Below are 21,830 nucleotides of genomic sequence, written 5' to 3'. Positions count from 1 at the left end.
TTCTTGCTTCTTGTCGTAAAGTTACGGCGCACGCTAATGTGTGTGAAATAAATAACCAGGTTTCGTAATGAAAAGGCTTTTAAAATGCGCAGACTGAGAATTTTTCTAGTTTAGTGCTGTGTGAGCCGTTACTCCTGTGAAAGCTGCTTTATCTTAGTGTGTAATTGTGCTGTTTCTCAGAAGCTTTTAAACAGGAAACCCGTGGAGTTTATTTCTTTTCTCTGAGCGCCGAGATTCGTTTTATTAAATACTCAGAGCTACAAATCAATAAATCCTAACTCAGCTATCCTATCCTATCCTATCTCTACAGGAGGAATCTGAGCGACTCCTTCACTTGAACATGTATGCTTTTCAACACACACACACACACACACACACACTGTGTGGGCCCTGAGCTATAACATTATCATTAAGAGATCAGAGGTGAAGTGTCTCTGAAAGCCTGCTTATTATGTTTTTTTCACATTAAAGCACATAACAATACCAACTGTGGCTTTAGTTCATGATTTAATGATCCATAATCTCATCTGCGACAGAAAAAGTCAAAGACGATTCATTAAAATCCTTCGAATGATGTCACAGAAATGATGAATGCAGTAAAATAAAATCCAGGTGTCACCTTTTTTGAGCGGTTCGGGTGAACGCTTGCTTTGCTGCTTCGTTCCATTTCAGTCTCTTGGGGTTGTGTTTAAGGAGGGATGTGAGGTGAGGAGAGGTGAGCAGCGATGGAACTGAATCCTCTAATGAACCTTCTGTCAAATTCGCAGAACGACGTTACGGATCAGGTTCTGTGCTGGAGTGCAGGAGAGCTTCCCTCTCGTCTCTCGCTCTGATTCTGAATCCAGCTTGGAGAAAACATCAGCATTTGTTTGAGTTGTTTCAAGGCTGAGAGCACCAGATACAGGAGATACTGAGGGCACCAGATACAGGAGATACTGAGGGCACCAGAGGCAGGAGATACTGAGAGCACCAGATACAGGAGATACTGAGGGCACCAGAGGCAGGAGATACCGAGAGCACCAGATACAGGAGATACCGAGAGCACCAGGGGCAGGAGATACCGAGGGCACCAGAGGCAGGAGATACCGAGGGCACCAGGGGCAGGAGATACCGAGGGCACCAGGGGCAGGAGATACCGAGGGCACCAGGGGCAGGAGATACCGAGGGCACCAGAGGCAGGAGATACCGAGGGCACCAGGGGCAGGAGATACCGAGGGCACCAGGGGCAGGAGATACCGAGGGCACCAGGGGCAGGAGATACCGAGGGCACAAGAGGCAGGAGATACCGAGAGCACAAGAGGCAGGAGGTACCGAGGGCACCAGGGGCAGGAGGTACCGAGGGCACCAGGGGCAGGAGATACCGAGGGCACCAGGGGCAGGAGATACCGAGGGCACCAGGGGCAGGAGATACCGAGGGCACAAGAGGCAGGAGATACCGAGGGCACCAGGGGCAGGAGATACCGAGGGCACCAGGGGCAGGAGATACCGAGGGCACCAGGGGCAGGAGATACCGAGGGCACCAGAGGCAGGAGATACCGAGGGCACCAGGGGCAGGAGATACCGAGGGCACCAGGGGCAGGAGATACCGAGGGCACCAGGGGCAGGAGATACCGAGGGCACCAGGGGCAGGAGATACCGAGAGCAACAGGGGCAGGAGATACCTGTGTTTCACTGCGATGTGGTTTAATCCTCCATGGATGATGGCCCCACCCCCTCTTTTTACCCCCACAAAGAAGAACTAACTACAAACTGGGTAGTAAATATGTGTGTGATACACACTGTAACTTACTGTATATTATGTGTATAATTTTACTCATATGCCAGAATAAAATACATTATAAATAGAAAATTATTTGAGCTAAAAGTGATAAATCAGGCATACAGCTTCTTCTGGGTTCTCTGTTGTTTTTCACAGGTTCTCCAGGTTACTCTGGGTTCTCCGGTTTCCTTCTAAAAACATGCTGATAGGTGAACTGGATGAATTAAATTGTTATGTGAATGTGTGTGTGTGTGTTTTTAAATGAAATTATTTTAAATTTAGTTGGTTATTTCTCAGTCTCCGTTTAAGCTTAACGTCTTGGTAAATGTCCTCTCTAGTATTTCATTCTTTCTTTTTTTTTTGTTCATGTCTTAATTATAGCTCGACACTGATTGTGTGTGTTTTTAATTGCAGTACTCATACACACTTATTAGTATTTGATATAATCTTAAAAGTTCACTGATTGTCACCGGCCTCATGCGCAAGCCGTACTGGAGAACCGCTAATATCACATTGTGTTAATAAAGTCATTTGTGTCGTGACGGTGTTGTTCAGGAGAACGCTCGCTCTCGCTTGCATTAGCTGTAAATGAAACAGAAGTAAGAGCAGGACTGAAAGCAGCTCTGAGTTGCGCTGTTAACATCACAGCACAAAGAAAGTGGCAACGGTAATATTCACACTAAAGCTCGAGTTTGACTTCATTCTCTCTGATTTAATCCGGCTCTGCGTAATAGACCGATCCGAGCCTCATTAATGTCAGCGTGAATAATGGAGCTTTTTAGTATTCAGGACTGAGTCACCTTCTTAACCTGTGCAAACTTTTTCCAACTTCAGTGTGTTTTAAGTGTGTTTAAGTTCAGTGTGAGGCAGTGGTGGCTTGGCAGTTTAGGCTCTGGGTTACTGATCAGAAGGTCAGGGGTCACTGCCTTGAGCAAGACCCTTAACCCTCTGCTCCAGGGCCGCTGTATCCTGCGCTCGGACCCCAGCTTCCTGACATGCTGGGATATACGAAGAAAAGAATTTCACTGTGCTGTAATGTATATGTGACAAATAAAGACGTCTCTCACTGATCTGGACTCGTCACTCGGTCTGGCTTTGTGAAATGAAGTTTAGTGTGATTCAATGAGACCTCTGAGCTGATCCATCTCCACACTCTCACACGGTTCCTGTCTTTATGCTCCCATACTGAAATAAAAGGAAATGAGTAAGTATGAGATTATTAAAACAAATAAACCTAAATAAAGATCAGAATTATTCAACACCAGAGCCAGAGCCATATCTCCCTGCAGTTCTCGCCTGGTTTCCCACTGACGATAAGCAGGCTTGAGTCTGGTCAGTACTGGGATGGGAGACCTCCTAGGGAAAACTAAGGTTGCTGCTGGAAGTGGTATTAGTGAGGCCAGCAGGGGGCGCTCACCCTGTGGTCTGTGTGGGTCTAATGCCCCAGTATAGTGACGGGGACACTATACTGTAAAAACAGCAGTGTCTTTCAGATGAGACGTTAAACCGAGACCCTGACTCTCTGTAGTCAATAAAAAGGACACTTCTGGTAAACAGTAGGGGTATAACCCCGGGGTCCTGCCCAAATTCCCCCATTGACTCTTATCCATCACCTCCTAATAACCTCCATCTCTGAACTAGCTTTATCAATCTCTCCTCTCCACTAATATCTGGTGTGTGGTGGGAGTTCTGGAGAAATATGGCTGCCGTCACATCATCCAGGTGGAGACTACACACTAGTGGTGGTTGAGGTGATCCCCAGCCCCCCCATATATATATATATATATATATGTAATGTAATAATAAACACTGTAAAATCATAGTCATTTAACAGAAATCAATAAACACGTGTAAGAAATATGAATTTATCTGACCAGCACAGATAAATGTGTTTATAACACCCCAAAGCTCAGTGGTACAGTCCATATTCTGAATGCATATGATTTTTCATCACCCCCCCCCCCCCACACACACACACCTGGTACAGTATGCATATAAGTAATGTATATGAATATGCATGTTCTTCCAGTGCACTACAGCTGACCCGTCCCCCGCCCCGCCCCGCCCCTTCAGTGGTACAGTCTGTCTGTCTGTCTGTTGTCTTTATATATTACATGTATGTGAATTTGTCCTTGTGGACTATATAACCCCTCCCCCCTCCTTTATTCTGAAATGGCCCTGTCGGGTACATCTACGTTGCTCAGCGTCCCTCGTTGTTTGTCCCCGCCCTCCTGCTGTAGTGGTACAGTCCGTGGTCTTTGATCCAGGCGGTGTGTGCGCGCGGAGCTGTATCGGGAACGCGCAGGAAAATAACCGGCTGTCATTTCATTTAGGAGTGATACCACTGAGAGTGAGACAGAGAGTGAGACAGATCGTCTCTGGGAGGATGATGGACGGAGTGAGCAGCAGTAAGAGCATGTCCTACAGCCGCTGGAGTTATGACAGGTAAGGAACTGAGTGGATGTGACAGAAACGCGCATCACCGCACGCACGCACGCACACACACACACACACACACGCACGCACACACACACACACACACACACACAGCATCGCACTCACAATCGCTTTAACTCTGTTTCCTCCAAAACAAAACAAACCGGACTTCATATATATGTGTGTGTGAGAGAGAGTGATAGAGAGAGAGAGTGATAGAGAGAGAGAGTGAGAGAGTGATAGAGAGAGAGAGTGAGAGAGAGAGAGATAGTGAGTGAGAGAGAGTGAGAGAGAGAGAGAAAGACAGAGACAGAGAGTGAGAGACAGAGAGAGAGACAGAGAGAGAGACAGAGAGCCTATTTAAGCTCTTGGAGTTGAGATTGGATTTGCACTTGCAGGTGTAATGAATGATCTGATGTAAATAGAGAGAGTGAGATGATTTATCAGAGATTTTACACCTTAAAGTTCGCATCCTGATACAGGAATAACACAGCTATACAAATGACAGAAATATTTCATCACATCAGACACTTTCATCAGACACTTTCATCAGACACGGGGTTTTTTTCCTTCTTTTTCAGAGAAGGAAGAATATTTAGGCTTCCAGAGTCTCACTGAGAGAAACACTCGTCCTGTGGTGTTAAAAGTGAGACTCGATTTTTTTCTAGAGGAATCCGGCCACATGTTAAACGCTGGAGATGATGTTTTGCAGTGCTCACCAACCCTCTTCCTAAAGATCTACCTTCCTGCAGGTTTCATGTCCAACCAAAATCTAACACACCTGCTTTAGTTGATCAAGAACTTCTTAGATTAGTTGAAATCTTGAAGAAGGTGGATCTCCAGGAACAGGGTTGGCGATTACTGCTGTAGAAGAATGGGACACAGTCTATGTGTCTCCTTTTTACAATAAGCAATGCAAAAAACAAACAAACAAATAAACAAATAACCCTGACATGTTGTTTTGTGCATGAATATATCATTAATATGTATATTACACTTTCTGCTGAAGACTCTTTCAGATTTACAGAAAGTAAACACACCCCAGTGGAGTTTAACCCTTTAGTCGCTCAGCTTTCAGTCAGAAACATTAGTCCGGGTGTCATCACTGTGGAGCTCTTCTCTCACAGCAGTCTAAAAGAAGGAGCATTTCTCCCACACCACCACCTTCATCTGAGAGCACATGAGGAGAAAAGTCCTTTTTTTAGGATTCTTGGTTTTCTGGTTAAATTAAAGCTGCAGCTCGTCATGTTTAATGACATCTCTACATCTATATGATGATACAATTTCAAACATTGTGTAGAAAGATTCAGATTGGGAATATGTCGCTTTGACTTTGCACATTTTTCTGGACCAGAATTTAGCTCCTCCCCCAGATGGAAAAGAGCTGCTTAGCCCCACCCCTTTTTCTAAAACAACAACTCAGGAGGCATACATATTTCATCAGAGTAGGTGTTGATGGTGGAGATGACTGAGATGATGTTGGAGATGATATTGATGGAGATGGTGTTGATGGTGGAAATGGTCTTGATGGTGTTGATGGTGAAAATGGTGTTGATGGTGAGACACCATGGTGGAGATGGTATTGATGATGTTGATGAAGAGGAATCCGGATAACCTGGAAGAAACCCCACAGGGACATGGGGAGAACATGTGAAACTCCACACAGACAGAATCCTGAGCTCAGGATCGAACCCATTTAAACAGTTAACGTTTTGTAAACTTTTGCATGTTTGAAGAATTGAATTTATTGTTAAGGTAATATACAGTGGCTAATCAACACGGCCATTTTCGTAAGTGTGAACTAGTAAGGTAGCAGTTGTTGAAAGCCTCATGCACAATCTAGCCAGAAATATCTAATTAAGATGCAGACTTTGACACGTGATCAATTGTTCAGACAGCCATTAAAAAAATTAGAAAGAGTTGGTTGGATAGCTCAGACATCATGATGACTACTGAGTGGAAACTCAGACTTTCACAAAAACCCACCTGCATCACCGACCCTCAGCTGGAGTGCTGTAAAACTCATACCACCGACCCTCTGCAGTAATGAATCACTCTGTGTGTGATGAAGCCTCAGAGAATTAAACACAAGCCCAGAAGCCATGGTTTACTTCTAGACATTCATACTGACCCGGATGACCTGCCTCAGTGCACCGACGGGAGAGTGTGCTGGAAGAGCAACAATCATTCATGGTTTAAAAAGAATAAGACAGAAGACATGGAGTTGTTGATGGCTTCCATCTACAGGAATGCCAGAGTGCAAGAACTCTGAAACCCCTAAATCCAAACTCCATCCTGAAAAACCTCTAATGGTCAGTGTTAAGCATAATCTCAGGAGATGCAGTGATGCAAACAGGAAGTAGAACAGGAAACTGGTAGAGGAGTAATAGATGAAGCAGCACAGTGATTGGAGTGAAGATCAGGAATGAATAAAGTAAGGATGATGACTGGGAAGTGTGGTGGTGCAGCGGGTGGTGCACTCTCCTCAGCTCCAGGGTCAGTCCTGAGCTCAGGTTACCGTATGTGCTGAGTTTTACATGTTCTCCGTCTGTCCATTCTTCCAGATTCTCCAGTTCACCCCCACATCCTGAAAACATTCAGGTAGGAGGATTGGCCAAGATAAAATGCCCCAGTTGTGAATGTGTGTGTGGTGTCCAGTGATGTACTGGTGTCCCATCCAGCATGAATTCCCACCTCATGCCCAGCATTCCGGGGATAGACTCCGGATCCACTGCCACTCTGACCAGGATAAAGAGCTTAATGAAAGTCAGGATGATGACTGTACACCAAAAAGTTCATTAAGGTAGATGAATTAGCACTCAGTTTGGAGATAAATTGGAATTCCTTATTTTGCCAAGAGTTGCACAAATTGTTGTTTGCTCCGTGTTTCACCAGGAAGAGCCAAAATTATTATTAGCAAAAGTCCTGTATGTGAACCTTCTTGATTTTATTGATCACAGCTGCCTAAGTCACAACTTCCTAACTCTGTTCATGGAGAACCCTTTGTCCCTTATGTTCCTGCTCTAGCACACCTCATTCAACTAATCAGCTAATTATCAATGTTTCCTCAGCTGAATCAGGTGTGTTAGAGCAGGAAACACTCCAAACGCTCCAGAGGCCTGTTCCACCAAGCCAGCTGAACAAACTCAGAGTTGCAGAGTAAGATTTGAGTTGACAAAACCAGACTAGTCTAACCCAGGTTCATTAAGGAAAACAGGTTTCATGACGCTGGTTATCAGCTTTCTCAGTAAACCCAGGTTTTAACCCCGAATCAGTGTTTACTCAACGAGCGCATGCACATAAACGCCAGACGTTTTCAGCATTCAAGATGGAAAAAAGCAGGTGTACATACTTCCACTTGAAGAACAAGAAATTATAATGTGGAAACACGAGGAATTTAAACCTACACTAACCGGCTGTCAAAGCTCGGGAACGTTACTGATTGTGTAAATCTGTAAGTTTACTTTTATAGGCTCACGATGAGGACAAATGGATTGAAAATTTATAACCAACATATTTCATGTTATTTTATTTAATATAAATGTACATTTGTAAATTAAATATTATTACAATAAATATTTCAAGGAAATGAAAATATATAGGACCGGAATAATGCAACTGCATGAAATGTACCACTCACAAAAAACAACAAAGCAACACATACAGTGTGCGGTACAGTAAGTGTAAGTGTGCGGTACAGTAAGTGTAAGTGTGCGGTACAGTAAGTGTGCGGTACAGTAAGTGAAAGTGTGCGGTACAGTAAGTGAAAGTGTGCGGTACAGTAAGTGTGCGGTACAGTAAGTGAAAGTGTGCGGTACAGTAAGTGTGTGTGTGTGGTACAGTAAGTGTGAGTGTGCTGTACAGTAAGTGTGAGTGTGTGGTACAGTAAGTGAGTGTGCGGTACAGTAAGTGTGAGTGTGTGGTACAGTAAGTGTGCGGTACAGTAAGTGTGAGTGTGCGGTACAGTAAGTGTGAGTGTGTGGTACAGTAAGTGTAAGTGTGCGGTACAGTAAGTGTGCGGTACAGTAAGTGTGAGTGTGCGGTACAGTAAGTGTGAGTGTGCGGTACAGTAAGTGAAAGTGTGCGGTACAGTAAGTGTGCGGTACAGTAAGTGTAAGTGTGCGGTACAGTAAGTGAAAGTGTGCGGTACAGTAAGTGTGAGTGTGCGGTACAGTAAGTGAAAGTGTGCGGTACAGTAAGTGTGTGTGTGTGGTACAGTAAGTGTGAGTGTGTGGTACAGTAAGTGTAAGTGTGTGGTACAGTAAGTGTAAGTGTGCGGTACAGTAAGTGTGAGTGTGCGGTACAGTAAGTGTGAGTGTGCGGTACAGTAAGTGAAAGTGTGCGGTACAGTAAGTGTGCGGTACAGTAAGTGTAAGTGTGCGGTACAGTAAGTGTGCGGTACAGTAAGTGTAAGTGTGCGGTACAGTAAGTGAAAGTGTGCGGTACAGTAAGTGTAAGTGTGCGGTACAGTAAGTGAAAGTGTGCGGTACAGTAAGTGTGCGGTACAGTAAGTGAAAGTGTGCGGTACAGTAAGTGTGTGTGTGTGGTACAGTAAGTGTAAGTGTGCGGTACAGTAAGTGTGTGTGTGTGGTACAGTAAGTGTGAGTGTGTGGTACAGTAAGTGAGAGTGTGCGGTACAGTAAGTGTAAGTGTGCGGTACAGTAAGTGTGCGGTACAGTAAGTGTGAGTGTGCGGTACAGTAAGTGTGAGTGTGCGGTACAGTAAGTGAAAGTGTGCGGTACAGTAAGTGTGCGGTACAGTAAGTGTAAGTGTGCGGTACAGTAAGTGTGAGTGTGCGGTACAGTAAGTGAAAGTGTGCGGTACAGTAAGTGTAAGTGTGCGGTACAGTAAGTGTGCGGTACAGTAAGTGTGAGTGTGCGGTACAGTAAGTGTGAGTGTGCGGTACAGTAAGTGAAAGTGTGCGGTACAGTAAGTGTGCGGTACAGTAAGTGTAAGTGTGCGGTACAGTAAGTGTGAGTGTGCGGTACAGTAAGTGAAAGTGTGCGGTACAGTAAGTGTGCGGTACAGTAAGTGTGAGTGTGTGGTACAGTAAGTGAGTGTGCGGTACAGTAAGTGTGAGTGTGTGGTACAGTAAGTGTGCGGTACAGTAAGTGAGAGTGTGCGGTACAGTAAGTGAAAGTGTGCGGTACAGTAAGTGTGAGTGTGCGGTACAGTAAGTGAAAGTGTGCGGTACAGTAAGTGTGAGTGTGCGGTACAGTAAGTGAAAGTGTGCGGTACAGTAAGTGTGAGTGTGTGGTACAGTGTGTAAGTGTGCGGTACAGTAAGTGTGAGTGTGTGGTACAGTAAGTGTGAGTGTGTGGTACAGTAAGTGTGAGTGTGCGTTACAGTAAGTGTGAGTGTGTGGTACAGTAAGTGTGAGTGTGTGGTACAGTAACGGTCGGTACAGTAAGTGTGAGTGTGTGGTACAGTAAGTGTGAGTGTGTGGTACAGTAACGGTCGGTACAGTAAGTGTGAGTGTGTGGTACAGTAAGTGTGAGTGTGTGGTACAGTAAGTGTGAGTGTGTGGTACAGTAACGGTCGGTACAGTAAGTGTGAGTGTGTGGTACAGTAAGTGTGAGTGTGCTGTACAGTAAGTGTGAGTGTGTGGTACAGTAAGTGTGAGTGTGCGGTACAGTAAGTGTGAGTGTGTGGTACAGTAAGTGTGCGGTACAGTAAGTGTGAGTGTGTGGTACAGTAAGTGTGAGTGTGTGGTACAGTAAGTGTGAGTGTGCGTTACAGTAAGTGTGAGTGTGTGGTACAGTAACGGTCGGTACAGTAAGTGTGAGTGTGTGGTACAGTAACGGTCGGTACAGTAAGTGTGAGTGTGTGGTACAGTAAGTGTGAGTGTGCTGTACAGTAAGTGTGAGTGTGTGGTACAGTAAGTGTGAGTGTGCGGTACAGTAAGTGTGAGTGTGTGGTACAGTAAGTGTGAGTGTGTGGTACAGTAACGGTCGGTACAGTAAGTGTGAGTGTGCGTTACAGTAAGTGTGAGTGTGTGGTACAGTAAGGGGCGTTACAGTAAGTGTGAGTGTGTGGTACAGTAAGTGTGAGTGTGTGGTACAGTAAGGGGCGTTACAGTAAGTGTGAGTGTGTGGTACAGTAAGTGTGAGTGTGTGGTACAGTAACGGTCGGTACAGTAAGTGTGAGTGTGTGGTACAGTAAGTGTGAGTGTGCGTTACAGTAAGTGTGAGTGTGTGGTACAGTAAGTGTGTGTGTGGTACAGTAACGGTCGGTACAGTAAGTGTGAGTGTGTGGTACAGTAAGTGTGAGTGTGTGGTACAGTAACGGTCGGTACAGTAAGTGTGAGTGTGTGGTACAGTAAGTGTGAGTGTGTGGTACAGTAAGGGGCGTTACAGTAAGTGTGAGTGTGTGGTACAGTAAGTGTGAGTGTGTGGTACAGTAAGGGGCGTTACAGTAAGTGTGAGTGTGTGGTACAGTAAGGGGCGTTACAGTAAGTGTGAGTGTGTGGTACAGTAAGTGTGAGTGTGTGGTACAGTAAGGGGCGTTACAGTAAGTGTGAGTGTGTGGTACAGTAAGTGTGAGTGTGTGGTACAGTAACGGTCGGTACAGTAAGTGTGAGTGTGTGGTACAGTAAGTGTAAGTGTGCGGTACAGTAAGTGTGAGTGTGTGGTACAGTAAGTGTGAGTGTGTGGTACAGTACCGGTCGGTACAGTAAGTGTGAGTGTGTGGTACAGTAACGGTCGGTACAGTAAGTGTGAGTGTGTGGTACAGTAAGTGTGAGTGTGTGGTACAGTAAGTGTGAGTGTGTGGTACAGTACCGGTCGGTACAGTAAGTGTGAGTGTGTGGTACAGTAACGGTCGGTACAGTAAGTGTGAGTGTGTGGTACAGTAAGTGTGTGGTACAGTAAGTGTGAGTGTGTGGTACAGTAACGGTCGGTACAGTAAGTGTAAGTGTGTGGTACAGTAAGTGTGAGTGTGTGGTACAGTAAGTGTGAGTGTGTGGTACAGTAAGGGGCGTTACAGTAAGTGTGAGTGTGTGGTACAGTAAGGGGCGTTACAGTAAGTGTGAGTGTGTGGTACAGTAAGTGTGTGTGGTACAGTAAGGGGCGTTACAGTAAGTGTGAGTGTGTGGTACAGTAAGGGGCGTTACAGTAAGTGTGAGTGTGTGGTACAGTAAGGGGCGTTACAGTAAGTGTGAGTGTGTGGTACAGTAACGGTCGGTACAGTAAGTGTGAGTGTGTGGTACAGTAAGTGTGAGTGTGCGTTACAGTAAGTGTGAGTGTGCGGTACAGTAAGTGTGAGTGTGTGGTACAGTAAGTGTGAGTGTGCGGTACAGTAAGTGTAAGTGTGCGGTACAGTAAGTGAAAGTGTGCGGTACAGTAAGTGTGAGTGTGCGGTACAGTAAGTGAAAGTGTGCGGTACAGTAAGTGTGAGTGTGTGGTACAGTGTGTAAGTGTGCGGTACAGTAAGTGTGAGTGTGTGGTACAGTAAGTGTGAGTGTGTGGTACAGTAAGTGTGAGTGTGCGTTACAGTAAGTGTGAGTGTGTGGTACAGTAAGTGTGAGTGTGTGGTACAGTAACGGTCGGTACAGTAAGTGTGAGTGTGTGGTACAGTAAGTGTGAGTGTGTGGTACAGTAACGGTCGGTACAGTAAGTGTGAGTGTGTGGTACAGTAAGTGTGAGTGTGCTGTACAGTAAGTGTGAGTGTGTGGTACAGTAAGTGTGAGTGTGCGGTACAGTAAGTGTGAGTGTGTGGTACAGTAAGTGTGCGGTACAGTAAGTGTGAGTGTGTGGTACAGTAAGTGTGAGTGTGTGGTACAGTAAGTGTGAGTGTGCGTTACAGTAAGTGTGAGTGTGTGGTACAGTAACGGTCGGTACAGTAAGTGTGAGTGTGTGGTACAGTAACGGTCGGTACAGTAAGTGTGAGTGTGTGGTACAGTAAGTGTGAGTGTGCTGTACAGTAAGTGTGAGTGTGTGGTACAGTAAGTGTGAGTGTGCGGTACAGTAAGTGTGAGTGTGTGGTACAGTAAGTGTGAGTGTGTGGTACAGTAACGGTCGGTACAGTAAGTGTGAGTGTGCGTTACAGTAAGTGTGAGTGTGTGGTACAGTAAGGGGCGTTACAGTAAGTGTGAGTGTGTGGTACAGTAAGTGTGAGTGTGTGGTACAGTAAGTGTGAGTGTGTGGTACAGTAAGGGGCGTTACAGTAAGTGTGAGTGTGTGGTACAGTAAGTGTGAGTGTGTGGTACAGTAACGGTCGGTACAGTAAGTGTGAGTGTGTGGTACAGTAAGTGTGAGTGTGCGTTACAGTAAGTGTGAGTGTGTGGTACAGTAAGTGTGTGTGTGGTACAGTAACGGTCGGTACAGTAAGTGTGAGTGTGTGGTACAGTAAGTGTGAGTGTGTGGTACAGTAACGGTCGGTACAGTAAGTGTGAGTGTGTGGTACAGTAAGTGTGAGTGTGTGGTACAGTAAGGGGCGTTACAGTAAGTGTGAGTGTGTGGTACAGTAAGTGTGAGTGTGTGGTACAGTAAGGGGCGTTACAGTAAGTGTGAGTGTGTGGTACAGTAAGGGGCGTTACAGTAAGTGTGAGTGTGTGGTACAGTAAGTGTGAGTGTGTGGTACAGTAAGGGGCGTTACAGTAAGTGTGAGTGTGTGGTACAGTAAGTGTGAGTGTGTGGTACAGTAACGGTCGGTACAGTAAGTGTGAGTGTGTGGTACAGTAAGTGTAAGTGTGCGGTACAGTAAGTGTGAGTGTGTGGTACAGTAAGTGTGAGTGTGTGGTACAGTACCGGTCGGTACAGTAAGTGTGAGTGTGTGGTACAGTAACGGTCGGTACAGTAAGTGTGAGTGTGTGGTACAGTAAGTGTGAGTGTGTGGTACAGTAAGTGTGAGTGTGTGGTACAGTACCGGTCGGTACAGTAAGTGTGAGTGTGTGGTACAGTAACGGTCGGTACAGTAAGTGTGAGTGTGTGGTACAGTAAGTGTGTGGTACAGTAAGTGTGAGTGTGGTACAGTAACGGTCGGTACAGTAAGTGTAAGTGTGTGGTACAGTAAGTGTGAGTGTGTGGTACAGTAAGTGTGAGTGTGTGGTACAGTAAGGGGCGTTACAGTAAGTGTGAGTGTGTGGTACAGTAAGGGGCGTTACAGTAAGTGTGAGTGTGTGGTACAGTAAGTGTGTGTGGTACAGTAAGGGGCGTTACAGTAAGTGTGAGTGTGTGGTACAGTAAGGGGCGTTACAGTAAGTGTGAGTGTGTGGTACAGTAAGGGGCGTTACAGTAAGTGTGAGTGTGTGGTACAGTAACGGTCGGTACAGTAAGTGTGAGTGTGTGGTACAGTAAGTGTGAGTGTGCGTTACAGTAAGTGTGAGTGTGTGGTACAGTAAGGGGCGTTACAGTAAGTGTGAGTGTGTGGTACAGTAAGGGGCGTTACAGTAAGTGTGAGTGTGTGGTACAGTAAGTGTGAGTGTGTGGTACAGTAAGGGGCGTTACAGTAAGTGTGAGTGTGTGGTACAGTAAGGGGCGTTACAGTAAGTGTGAGTGTGTGGTACAGTAAGGGGCGTTACAGTAAGTGTGAGTGTGTGGTACAGTAACGGTCGGTACAGTAAGTGTGAGTGTGTGGTACAGTAAGTGTGAGTGTGTGGTACAGTAACGGTCGGTACAGTAAGTGTGAGTGTGTGGTACAGTAAGTGTGAGTGTGCGTTACAGTAAGTGTGAGTGTGTGGTACAGTAAGTGTGAGTGTGCGTTACAGTAAGTGTGAGTGTGTGGTACAGTAACGGTCGGTACAGTAAGTGTGAGTGTGTGGTACAGTAACGGTCGGTACAGTAAGTGTGAGTGTGTGGTACAGTAAGTGTGAGTGTGCGTTACAGTAAGTGTGAGTGTGTGGTACAGTAAGTGTGTGTGTGGTACAGTAACGGTCGGTACAGTAAGTGTGAGTGTGTGGTACAGTAAGTGTGAGTGTGTGGTACAGTAACGGTCGGTACAGTAAGTGTGAGTGTGTGGTACAGTAAGGGGCGTTACAGTAAGTGTGAGTGTGTGGTACAGTAAGTGTGAGTGTGTGGTACAGTAAGGGGCGTTACAGTAAGTGTGAGTGTGTGGTACAGTAAGTGTGAGTGTGTGGTACAGTAAGGGGCGTTACAGTAAGTGTGAGTGTGTGGTACAGTAAGTGTGAGTGTGTGGTACAGTAAGGGGCGTTACAGTAAGTGTGAGTGTGTGTACAGTAAGGGGCGTTACAGTAAGTGTGAGTGTGTGGTACAGTAAGGGGCGTTACAGTAAGTGTGAGTGTGTGGTACAGTAAGTGTGAGTGTGTGGTACAGTAACGGTCGGTACAGTAAGTGTGAGTGTGTGGTACAGTAAGTGTGAGTGTGTGGTACAGTAAGTGTGAGTGTGTGGTACAGTAACGGTCGGTACAGTAAGTGTGAGTGTGTGGTACAGTAAGTGTAAGTGTGCGGTACAGTAAGTGTGAGTGTGTGGTACAGTAAGTGTAAGTGTGTGGTACAGTAAGTGTGAGTGTGTGGTACAGTAAGTGTGAGTGTGTGGTACAGTAAGGGGCGTTACAGTAAGTGTGAGTGTGTGGTACAGTAAGGGGCGTTACAGTAAGTGTGAGTGTGTGGTACAGTAAGGGGCGTTACAGTAAGTGTGAGTGTGTGGTACAGTAAGTGTGAGTGTGTGGTACAGTAACGGTCGGTACAGTAAGTGTGAGTGTGTGGTACAGTAAGTGTGAGTGTGTGGTACAGTAAGTGTGAGTGTGTGGTACAGTAACGGTCGGTACAGTAAGTGTGAGTGTGTGGTACAGTAAGTGTGAGTGTGTGGTACAGTAAGTGTGAGTGTGTGGTACAGTACCGGTCGGTACAGTAAGTGTGAGTGTGTGGTACAGTAACGGTCGGTACAGTAAGTGTGAGTGTGTGGTACAGTAAGTGTGAGTGTGCGTTACAGTAAGTGTGAGTGTGTGGTACAGTAAGTGTGTGTGTGGTACAGTAACGGTCGGTACAGTAAGTGTGAGTGTGTGGTACAGTAAGTGTGTGGTACAGTAAGTGTGAGTGTGTGGTACAGTAACGGTCGGTACAGTAAGTGTAAGTGTGTGGTACAGTAAGTGTCGAGTGTGTGGTACAGTAACGGTCGGTACAGTAAGTGTGAGTGTGTGGTACAGTAAGTGTGTGGTACAGTAAGTGTGAGTGTGTGGTACAGTAAGGGGCGTTACAGTAAGTGTAAGTGTGTGGTACAGTAAGTGTGAGTGTGTGGTACAGTAACGGTCGGTACAGTAAGTGTGAGTGTGTGGTACAGTAAGGGGCGTTACAGTAAGTGTGAGTGTGTGGTACAGTAAGTGTGAGTGTGTGGTACAGTAAGTGTGAGTGTGTGGTACAGTAAGGGGCGTTACAGTAAGTGTGAGTGTGTGGTACAGTAAGTGTGAGTGTGTGGTACAGTAACGGTCGGTACAGTAAGTGTGAGTGTGTGGTACAGTAAGTGTGAGTGTGCGTTACAGTAAGTGTGAGTGTGTGGTACAGTAAGTGTGTGTGTGGTACAGTAACGGTCGGTACAGTAAGTGTGAGTGTGTTGGTACAGTAAGTGTGAGTGTGTGGTACAGTAACGGTCGGTACAGTAAGTGTGAGTGTGTGGTACAGTAAGTGTGAGTGTGTGGTACAGTAAGGGGCGTTACAGTAAGTGTGAGTGTGTGGTACAGTAAGTGTGAGTGTGTGGTACAGTAAGGGGCGTTACAGTAAGTGTGAGTGTGTGGTACAGTAAGGGGCGTTACAGTAAGTGTGAGTGTGTGGTACAGTAAGTGTGAGTGTGTGGTACAGTAAGGGGCGTTACAGTAAGTGTGAGTGTGTGGTACAGTAAGTGTGAGTGTGTGGTACAGTAACGGTCGGTACAGTAAGTGTGAGTGTGTGGTACAGTAAGTGTAAGTGTGCGGTACAGTAAGTGTGAGTGTGTGGTACAGTAAGTGTGAGTGTGTGGTACAGTACCGGTCGGTACAGTAAGTGTGAGTGTGTGGTACAGTAACGGTCGGTACAGTAAGTGTGAGTGTGTGGTACAGTAAGTGTGAGTGTGTGGTACAGTAAGTGTGAGTGTGTGGTACAGTACCGGTCGGTACAGTAAGTGTGAGTGTGTGGTACAGTAACGGTCGGTACAGTAAGTGTGAGTGTGTGGTACAGTAAGTGTGTGGTACAGTAAGTGTGAGTGTGGTACAGTAACGGTCGGTACAGTAAGTGTAAGTGTGTGGTACAGTAAGTGTGAGTGTGTGGTACAGTAAGTGTGAGTGTGTGGTACAGTAAGGGGCGTTACAGTAAGTGTGAGTGTGTGGTACAGTAAGGGGCGTTACAGTAAGTGTGAGTGTGTGGTACAGTAAGTGTGTGTGGTACAGTAAGGGGCGTTACAGTAAGTGTGAGTGTGTGGTACAGTAAGGGGCGTTACAGTAAGTGTGAGTGTGTGGTACAGTAAGGGGCGTTACAGTAAGTGTGAGTGTGTGGTACAGTAACGGTCGGTACAGTAAGTGTGAGTGTGTGGTACAGTAAGTGTGAGTGTGCGTTACAGTAAGTGTGAGTGTGTGGTACAGTAAGGGGCGTTACAGTAAGTGTGAGTGTGTGGTACAGTAAGGGGCGTTACAGTAAGTGTGAGTGTGTGGTACAGTAAGTGTGAGTGTGTGGTACAGTAAGGGGCGTTACAGTAAGTGTGAGTGTGTGGTACAGTAAGGGGCGTTACAGTAAGTGTGAGTGTGTGGTACAGTAAGGGGCGTTACAGTAAGTGTGAGTGTGTGGTACAGTAACGGTCGGTACAGTAAGTGTGAGTGTGTGGTACAGTAAGTGTGAGTGTGTGGTACAGTAACGGTCGGTACAGTAAGTGTGAGTGTGTGGTACAGTAAGTGTGAGTGTGCGTTACAGTAAGTGTGAGTGTGTGGTACAGTAAGTGTGAGTGTGCGTTACAGTAAGTGTGAGTGTGTGGTACAGTAACGGTCGGTACAGTAAGTGTGAGTGTGTGGTACAGTAACGGTCGGTACAGTAAGTGTGAGTGTGTGGTACAGTAAGTGTGAGTGTGCGTTACAGTAAGTGTGAGTGTGTGGTACAGTAAGTGTGTGTGTGGTACAGTAACGGTCGGTACAGTAAGTGTGAGTGTGTGGTACAGTAAGTGTGAGTGTGTGGTACAGTAACGGTCGGTACAGTAAGTGTGAGTGTGTGGTACAGTAAGGGGCGTTACAGTAAGTGTGAGTGTGTGGTACAGTAAGTGTGAGTGTGTGGTACAGTAAGGGGCGTTACAGTAAGTGTGAGTGTGTGGTACAGTAAGTGTGAGTGTGTGGTACAGTAAGGGGCGTTACAGTAAGTGTGAGTGTGTGGTACAGTAAGTGTGAGTGTGTGGTACAGTAAGGGGCGTTACAGTAAGTGTGAGTGTGTGGTACAGTAAGGGGCGTTACAGTAAGTGTGAGTGTGTGGTACAGTAAGGGGCGTTACAGTAAGTGTGAGTGTGTGGTACAGTAAGTGTGAGTGTGTGGTACAGTAACGGTCGGTACAGTAAGTGTGAGTGTGTGGTACAGTAAGTGTGAGTGTGTGGTACAGTAAGTGTGAGTGTGTGGTACAGTAACGGTCGGTACAGTAAGTGTGAGTGTGTGGTACAGTAAGTGTAAGTGTGCGGTACAGTAAGTGTGAGTGTGTGGTACAGTAAGTGTAAGTGTGTGGTACAGTAAGTGTGAGTGTGTGGTACAGTAAGTGTGAGTGTGTGGTACAGTAAGGGGCGTTACAGTAAGTGTGAGTGTGTGGTACAGTAAGGGGCGTTACAGTAAGTGTGAGTGTGTGGTACAGTAAGGGGCGTTACAGTAAGTGTGAGTGTGTGGTACAGTAAGTGTGAGTGTGTGGTACAGTAACGGTCGGTACAGTAAGTGTGAGTGTGTGGTACAGTAAGTGTGAGTGTGTGGTACAGTAAGTGTGAGTGTGTGGTACAGTAACGGTCGGTACAGTAAGTGTGAGTGTGTGGTACAGTAAGTGTGAGTGTGTGGTACAGTAAGTGTGAGTGTGTGGTACAGTACCGGTCGGTACAGTAAGTGTGAGTGTGTGGTACAGTAAGTGTGAGTGTGTGGTACAGTAACGGTCGGTACAGTAAGTGTGAGTGTGTGGTACAGTAAGTGTGAGTGTGCGTTACAGTAAGTGTGAGTGTGTGGTACAGTAAGTGTGTGTGTGGTACAGTAACGGTCGGTACAGTAAGTGTGAGTGTGTGGTACAGTAAGTGTGTGGTACAGTAAGTGTGAGTGTGTGGTACAGTAACGGTCGGTACAGTAAGTGTAAGTGTGTGGTACAGTAAGTGTGAGTGTGTGGTACAGTAACGGTCGGTACAGTAAGTGTGAGTGTGTGGTACAGTAAGGGGCGTTACAGTAAGTGTGAGTGTGTGGTACAGTAAGTGTGAGTGTGTGGTACAGTAACGGTCGATACAGTAAGTGTGAGTGTGCGGTACAGTAAGTGTGAGTGTGCGGTACAGTAACGGTCAGTACAGTAAGTGTGAGTGTGCGGTACAGTAAGGGGCGTGGGTTCAGAGTGTCAGATTTTTAATGTACGGCTCGAGAAGCTGGCGGAGATAAATTATACCATCTGCCCAAAATCCATATCTTTCGTGACCACCGGGAAAATGCAGGGGATTGCGTCCGGCCCTAAAAATTAGTTTCCTTCGAAGTGCCCTTCTTATCATTTGCGCTCCGAGCTCCACAGGATTCCCCGCAGACGGTGAAGCCCTCATTACAAACACTAAAGGGTTAACTTTCACGTGTCAGGTTTATATCACTTGAGCTGATTGGTCCAAGTTGTGTTAGAGTTTTCTTACACAGAATAAAACCCACTCCATAGCAGGGTAGCTGCGTAGTGTAAGTTACCATGGAGATGAAACTGGCTGCGTACCAATCCACCTTGTTGAGACTGAAAAACCAGAGTTTGCTCGAACTAAACTCGAACTTACCTAGTACCCACCGAAACAGGAGCGGGGCTGAGAACCAGTTACAGAGCTTCACAGTCTCAGTCTCAAACTGACAGAAGTAGACATTTTTCAGAAACGTTGAGCTTTGTGCACTGTTAGCTCGTCGATTTGGAATCACGTTTATGTCTTCAGGCTAACCCTAGTGCTTCTAGTGACATCGTACACCAGCTCTTCTGAGACTCTTTTGTGCTTTCTGATTAGCACTAATTTTGGAACGTTCTTTTCTCTAAAATACGGCTCTTCAGTCTTATTTTCCAAGCGCCGGTGTGGCTGCAGGTCCTGATTCCTGCTAAACAGGAGGCACTCCTCATAGCTGATTAGAGACCGAGAGGAACTGATTAAACGAGTGGAATCATGTGACTCCTGTTCAGGTGGCTTTAAACCCTGCAGCACAGGAAGGCTGGGAGTGAAAAGACTGAAGGCACCTGCTTTAAACCAAATCACTTTCATGTTAATAATCTGTATATTGTATAATAAGGACAATGCATCACTTCCTGTATAGCACCACAACCTGATGCTGGAGAGACAGACAGACAGACAGACAGACAGACAGACAGAGAGAGGGAGAAAATGAGAGAGAAATGGTTAGCCTCTTCTCTTTTCCTCTCTCCATCTCTCCTGTACCCAGAAGGATCTTGTTTTTGTTTTTTTCATGGCTTGTGGTTGTGGGTTTTGTGCAGCAGAGAGATCAGGCGTGAAGGTAACTGAATGTGTTGGAGCTGCTGCTTCATAAAACAGCCAGAGGCTCGTATCTTCTCAGACGGACGCTTCTTTCATTCCTGCTGTGAAGCTCATCATCCCAGAGATCTGAGTGCAGCCCGAATGTGAATGTAACGGCCTACACACTTTTTGTTTACCGTTTAAATCTCGTTTTAACTGTAGTGATAATAGACAAGAATACATTTATTTGATATTGTTTGTGCATGAGCCAAAATATCTGTCATAACGAGATGTCAGTCATATTTACGTATTACGTAGATTAGTTTTTTAAATGATACCCTCGATGTTCCTGAGGCATTGTATGTAGTTTCCTGTTTCGATTCTTCTTCCCAGATCATCGTATCGTAGTGGTTTAAAACGACACGTTCATCTTAATCAGATGTTTTGACAGACACATGGTTAGGAGATGGGGTGGATATGCTGAAGAACAGTTTCTGGTGAGTATCTTACGGTTCCGTATCTGAGAGTAACGAGATTGTGTTGGTCATAAAGGTTTAAAATCTGCATCAAAGGCGTGAGAACTGAGGCATGAACACATCGTCCCTCTGGAACATTAAGGAACATGTTCTTAGAACATTACGGCCTTGAAGCACGAGTCCTGTACCAAGCCTGATTCTTTTTATCTATTCATTAAAAACAAATCCAATCTTCCACTCAGTCTGTACTCGCTGTTAAAGAGCACAGAATATTGTAGTGTGTAGTGTATTGGGCTTTATGCAGGTGGTGCGTTTTGGACTTAATGTCTCTGGACTTTTTGACATTTTATTTTATTTTGAAAGGAGAAACCGAGAGGAAGAGAGCGTTTGGAAGAGAGAGTTCTGTTTTGTACGTGTCTCTGCTCCTGTCCTGTCATTGGTCTGGTGCCCTATTGTGTTCACTAGTTCTGTGTTTAATCCTTTAACACAGAACAGGTGAACACAATAGGGCAAACAAACACAAAGATTAGTGTTTTTGTTTATATGCTGTTGTGTCACAGTATCTTTATGAGCTCTTATCGTGTGTGTGTATGCCCTGTTTCCCAGTTTCCATGTTTGTTCTTGTTTGTGATATATTCACCTTGTCTATGTTTTAGGCATTGCCCTTTCCTTTGTGAGACCACTCTCGTTTTTACTGCTTTGGATTTTATGTTGTTGGACTCGGGAGCAGATGAGACGGAGGCTCTGTTCTGATTTCTATCGTACTGAGGCATCCTGGGATTTCCCATCAAACACTGTTGCATGTGAGAAGAGAGATTCGGGTTAACTAAAGAATTTCATGTCAGTTTTAACACACAGGATATTTCTACAGGTCTTGTGTCCTTCACCCAGTCAGAGTTGTTGTGGATGAGACCTGAGGTCTGAGAGATCCCCGTCACAACACTCCAGCACTGTGTAATGCAGGGATTCTTTTGTTTATAGTGTTGCTGTGATGCACCAAAACATGATGATATGTAACACGCCCATGGAAAAGCGTGTTCTTTGAAGGACGATGAAAATTCATTCTGGACATCATTTAAGGAGCTGAGAATAAAACTGTGTTAGCCAGAGAACAGAGCAGAACCAATCAGAACCACAGCTGATCATATACATTACACACATACTTGTCTGTGACTTCCTTCTCAGTAAAGCGCTCCAAAAAGATGGCTTTTGTGGACTTTATATAGACAGACATTAAATACACATCACTAAATGTGAAAGTGAAGAACGAGAGCCTTCGAGAGGTGAAGCAGTGAAAGTCTGTAAAATACCACAGCTTTAAAGCTGCTACAGAAATGAAACACATCCAGTTTATAGAAAAACATGTAATTTCACGTTCTGACGTCCACGGTGACGTCACAGAAGTGGGGGCGGAGTTATCCATGGTGACGACACTGACAGGGGGGTATTAACCACAGTGACATCAGAAATGGGGGGGGTATTATCCACAGTGACGTCACAGACGGGGGGGGGGGGGGGGGGTATTATCCACAGTGACGTCAAAGACGGGGTTTTTTTTTTCCACAGTGACGTCACAGACGGGGGGGGGGGGGGTA

The 21,830-nt window shown here is 45.7% G+C and overlaps 1 protein-coding gene across 1 annotated transcript in view; it reads left to right on the top strand.

The window, feature by feature from the left end:
* Positions 1 to 4,037: 4,037 nt before the first annotated feature.
* The window catches only part of tub (TUB bipartite transcription factor), a 65,245-nt gene continuing 47,452 nt past the window's right edge, over positions 4,038 to 21,830 (top strand). The window contains exon 1 of the mRNA XM_053634901.1: positions 4,038 to 4,204. Within this exon, the coding sequence (XP_053490876.1) occupies positions 4,146 to 4,204 (59 nt within the window). The 5' untranslated portion in view covers positions 4,038 to 4,145. The remainder of the gene's footprint in view (positions 4,205 to 21,830) is intronic.

This window comes from Ictalurus furcatus, chromosome 10, assembly GCF_023375685.1.
Source record: "Ictalurus furcatus strain D&B chromosome 10, Billie_1.0, whole genome shotgun sequence".
Lineage (NCBI taxonomy): Eukaryota > Metazoa > Chordata > Actinopteri > Siluriformes > Ictaluridae > Ictalurus > Ictalurus furcatus.
Note: the sequence above shows the minus strand (reverse complement) of the source record. Positions and strands in the feature narration are given on the sequence as shown.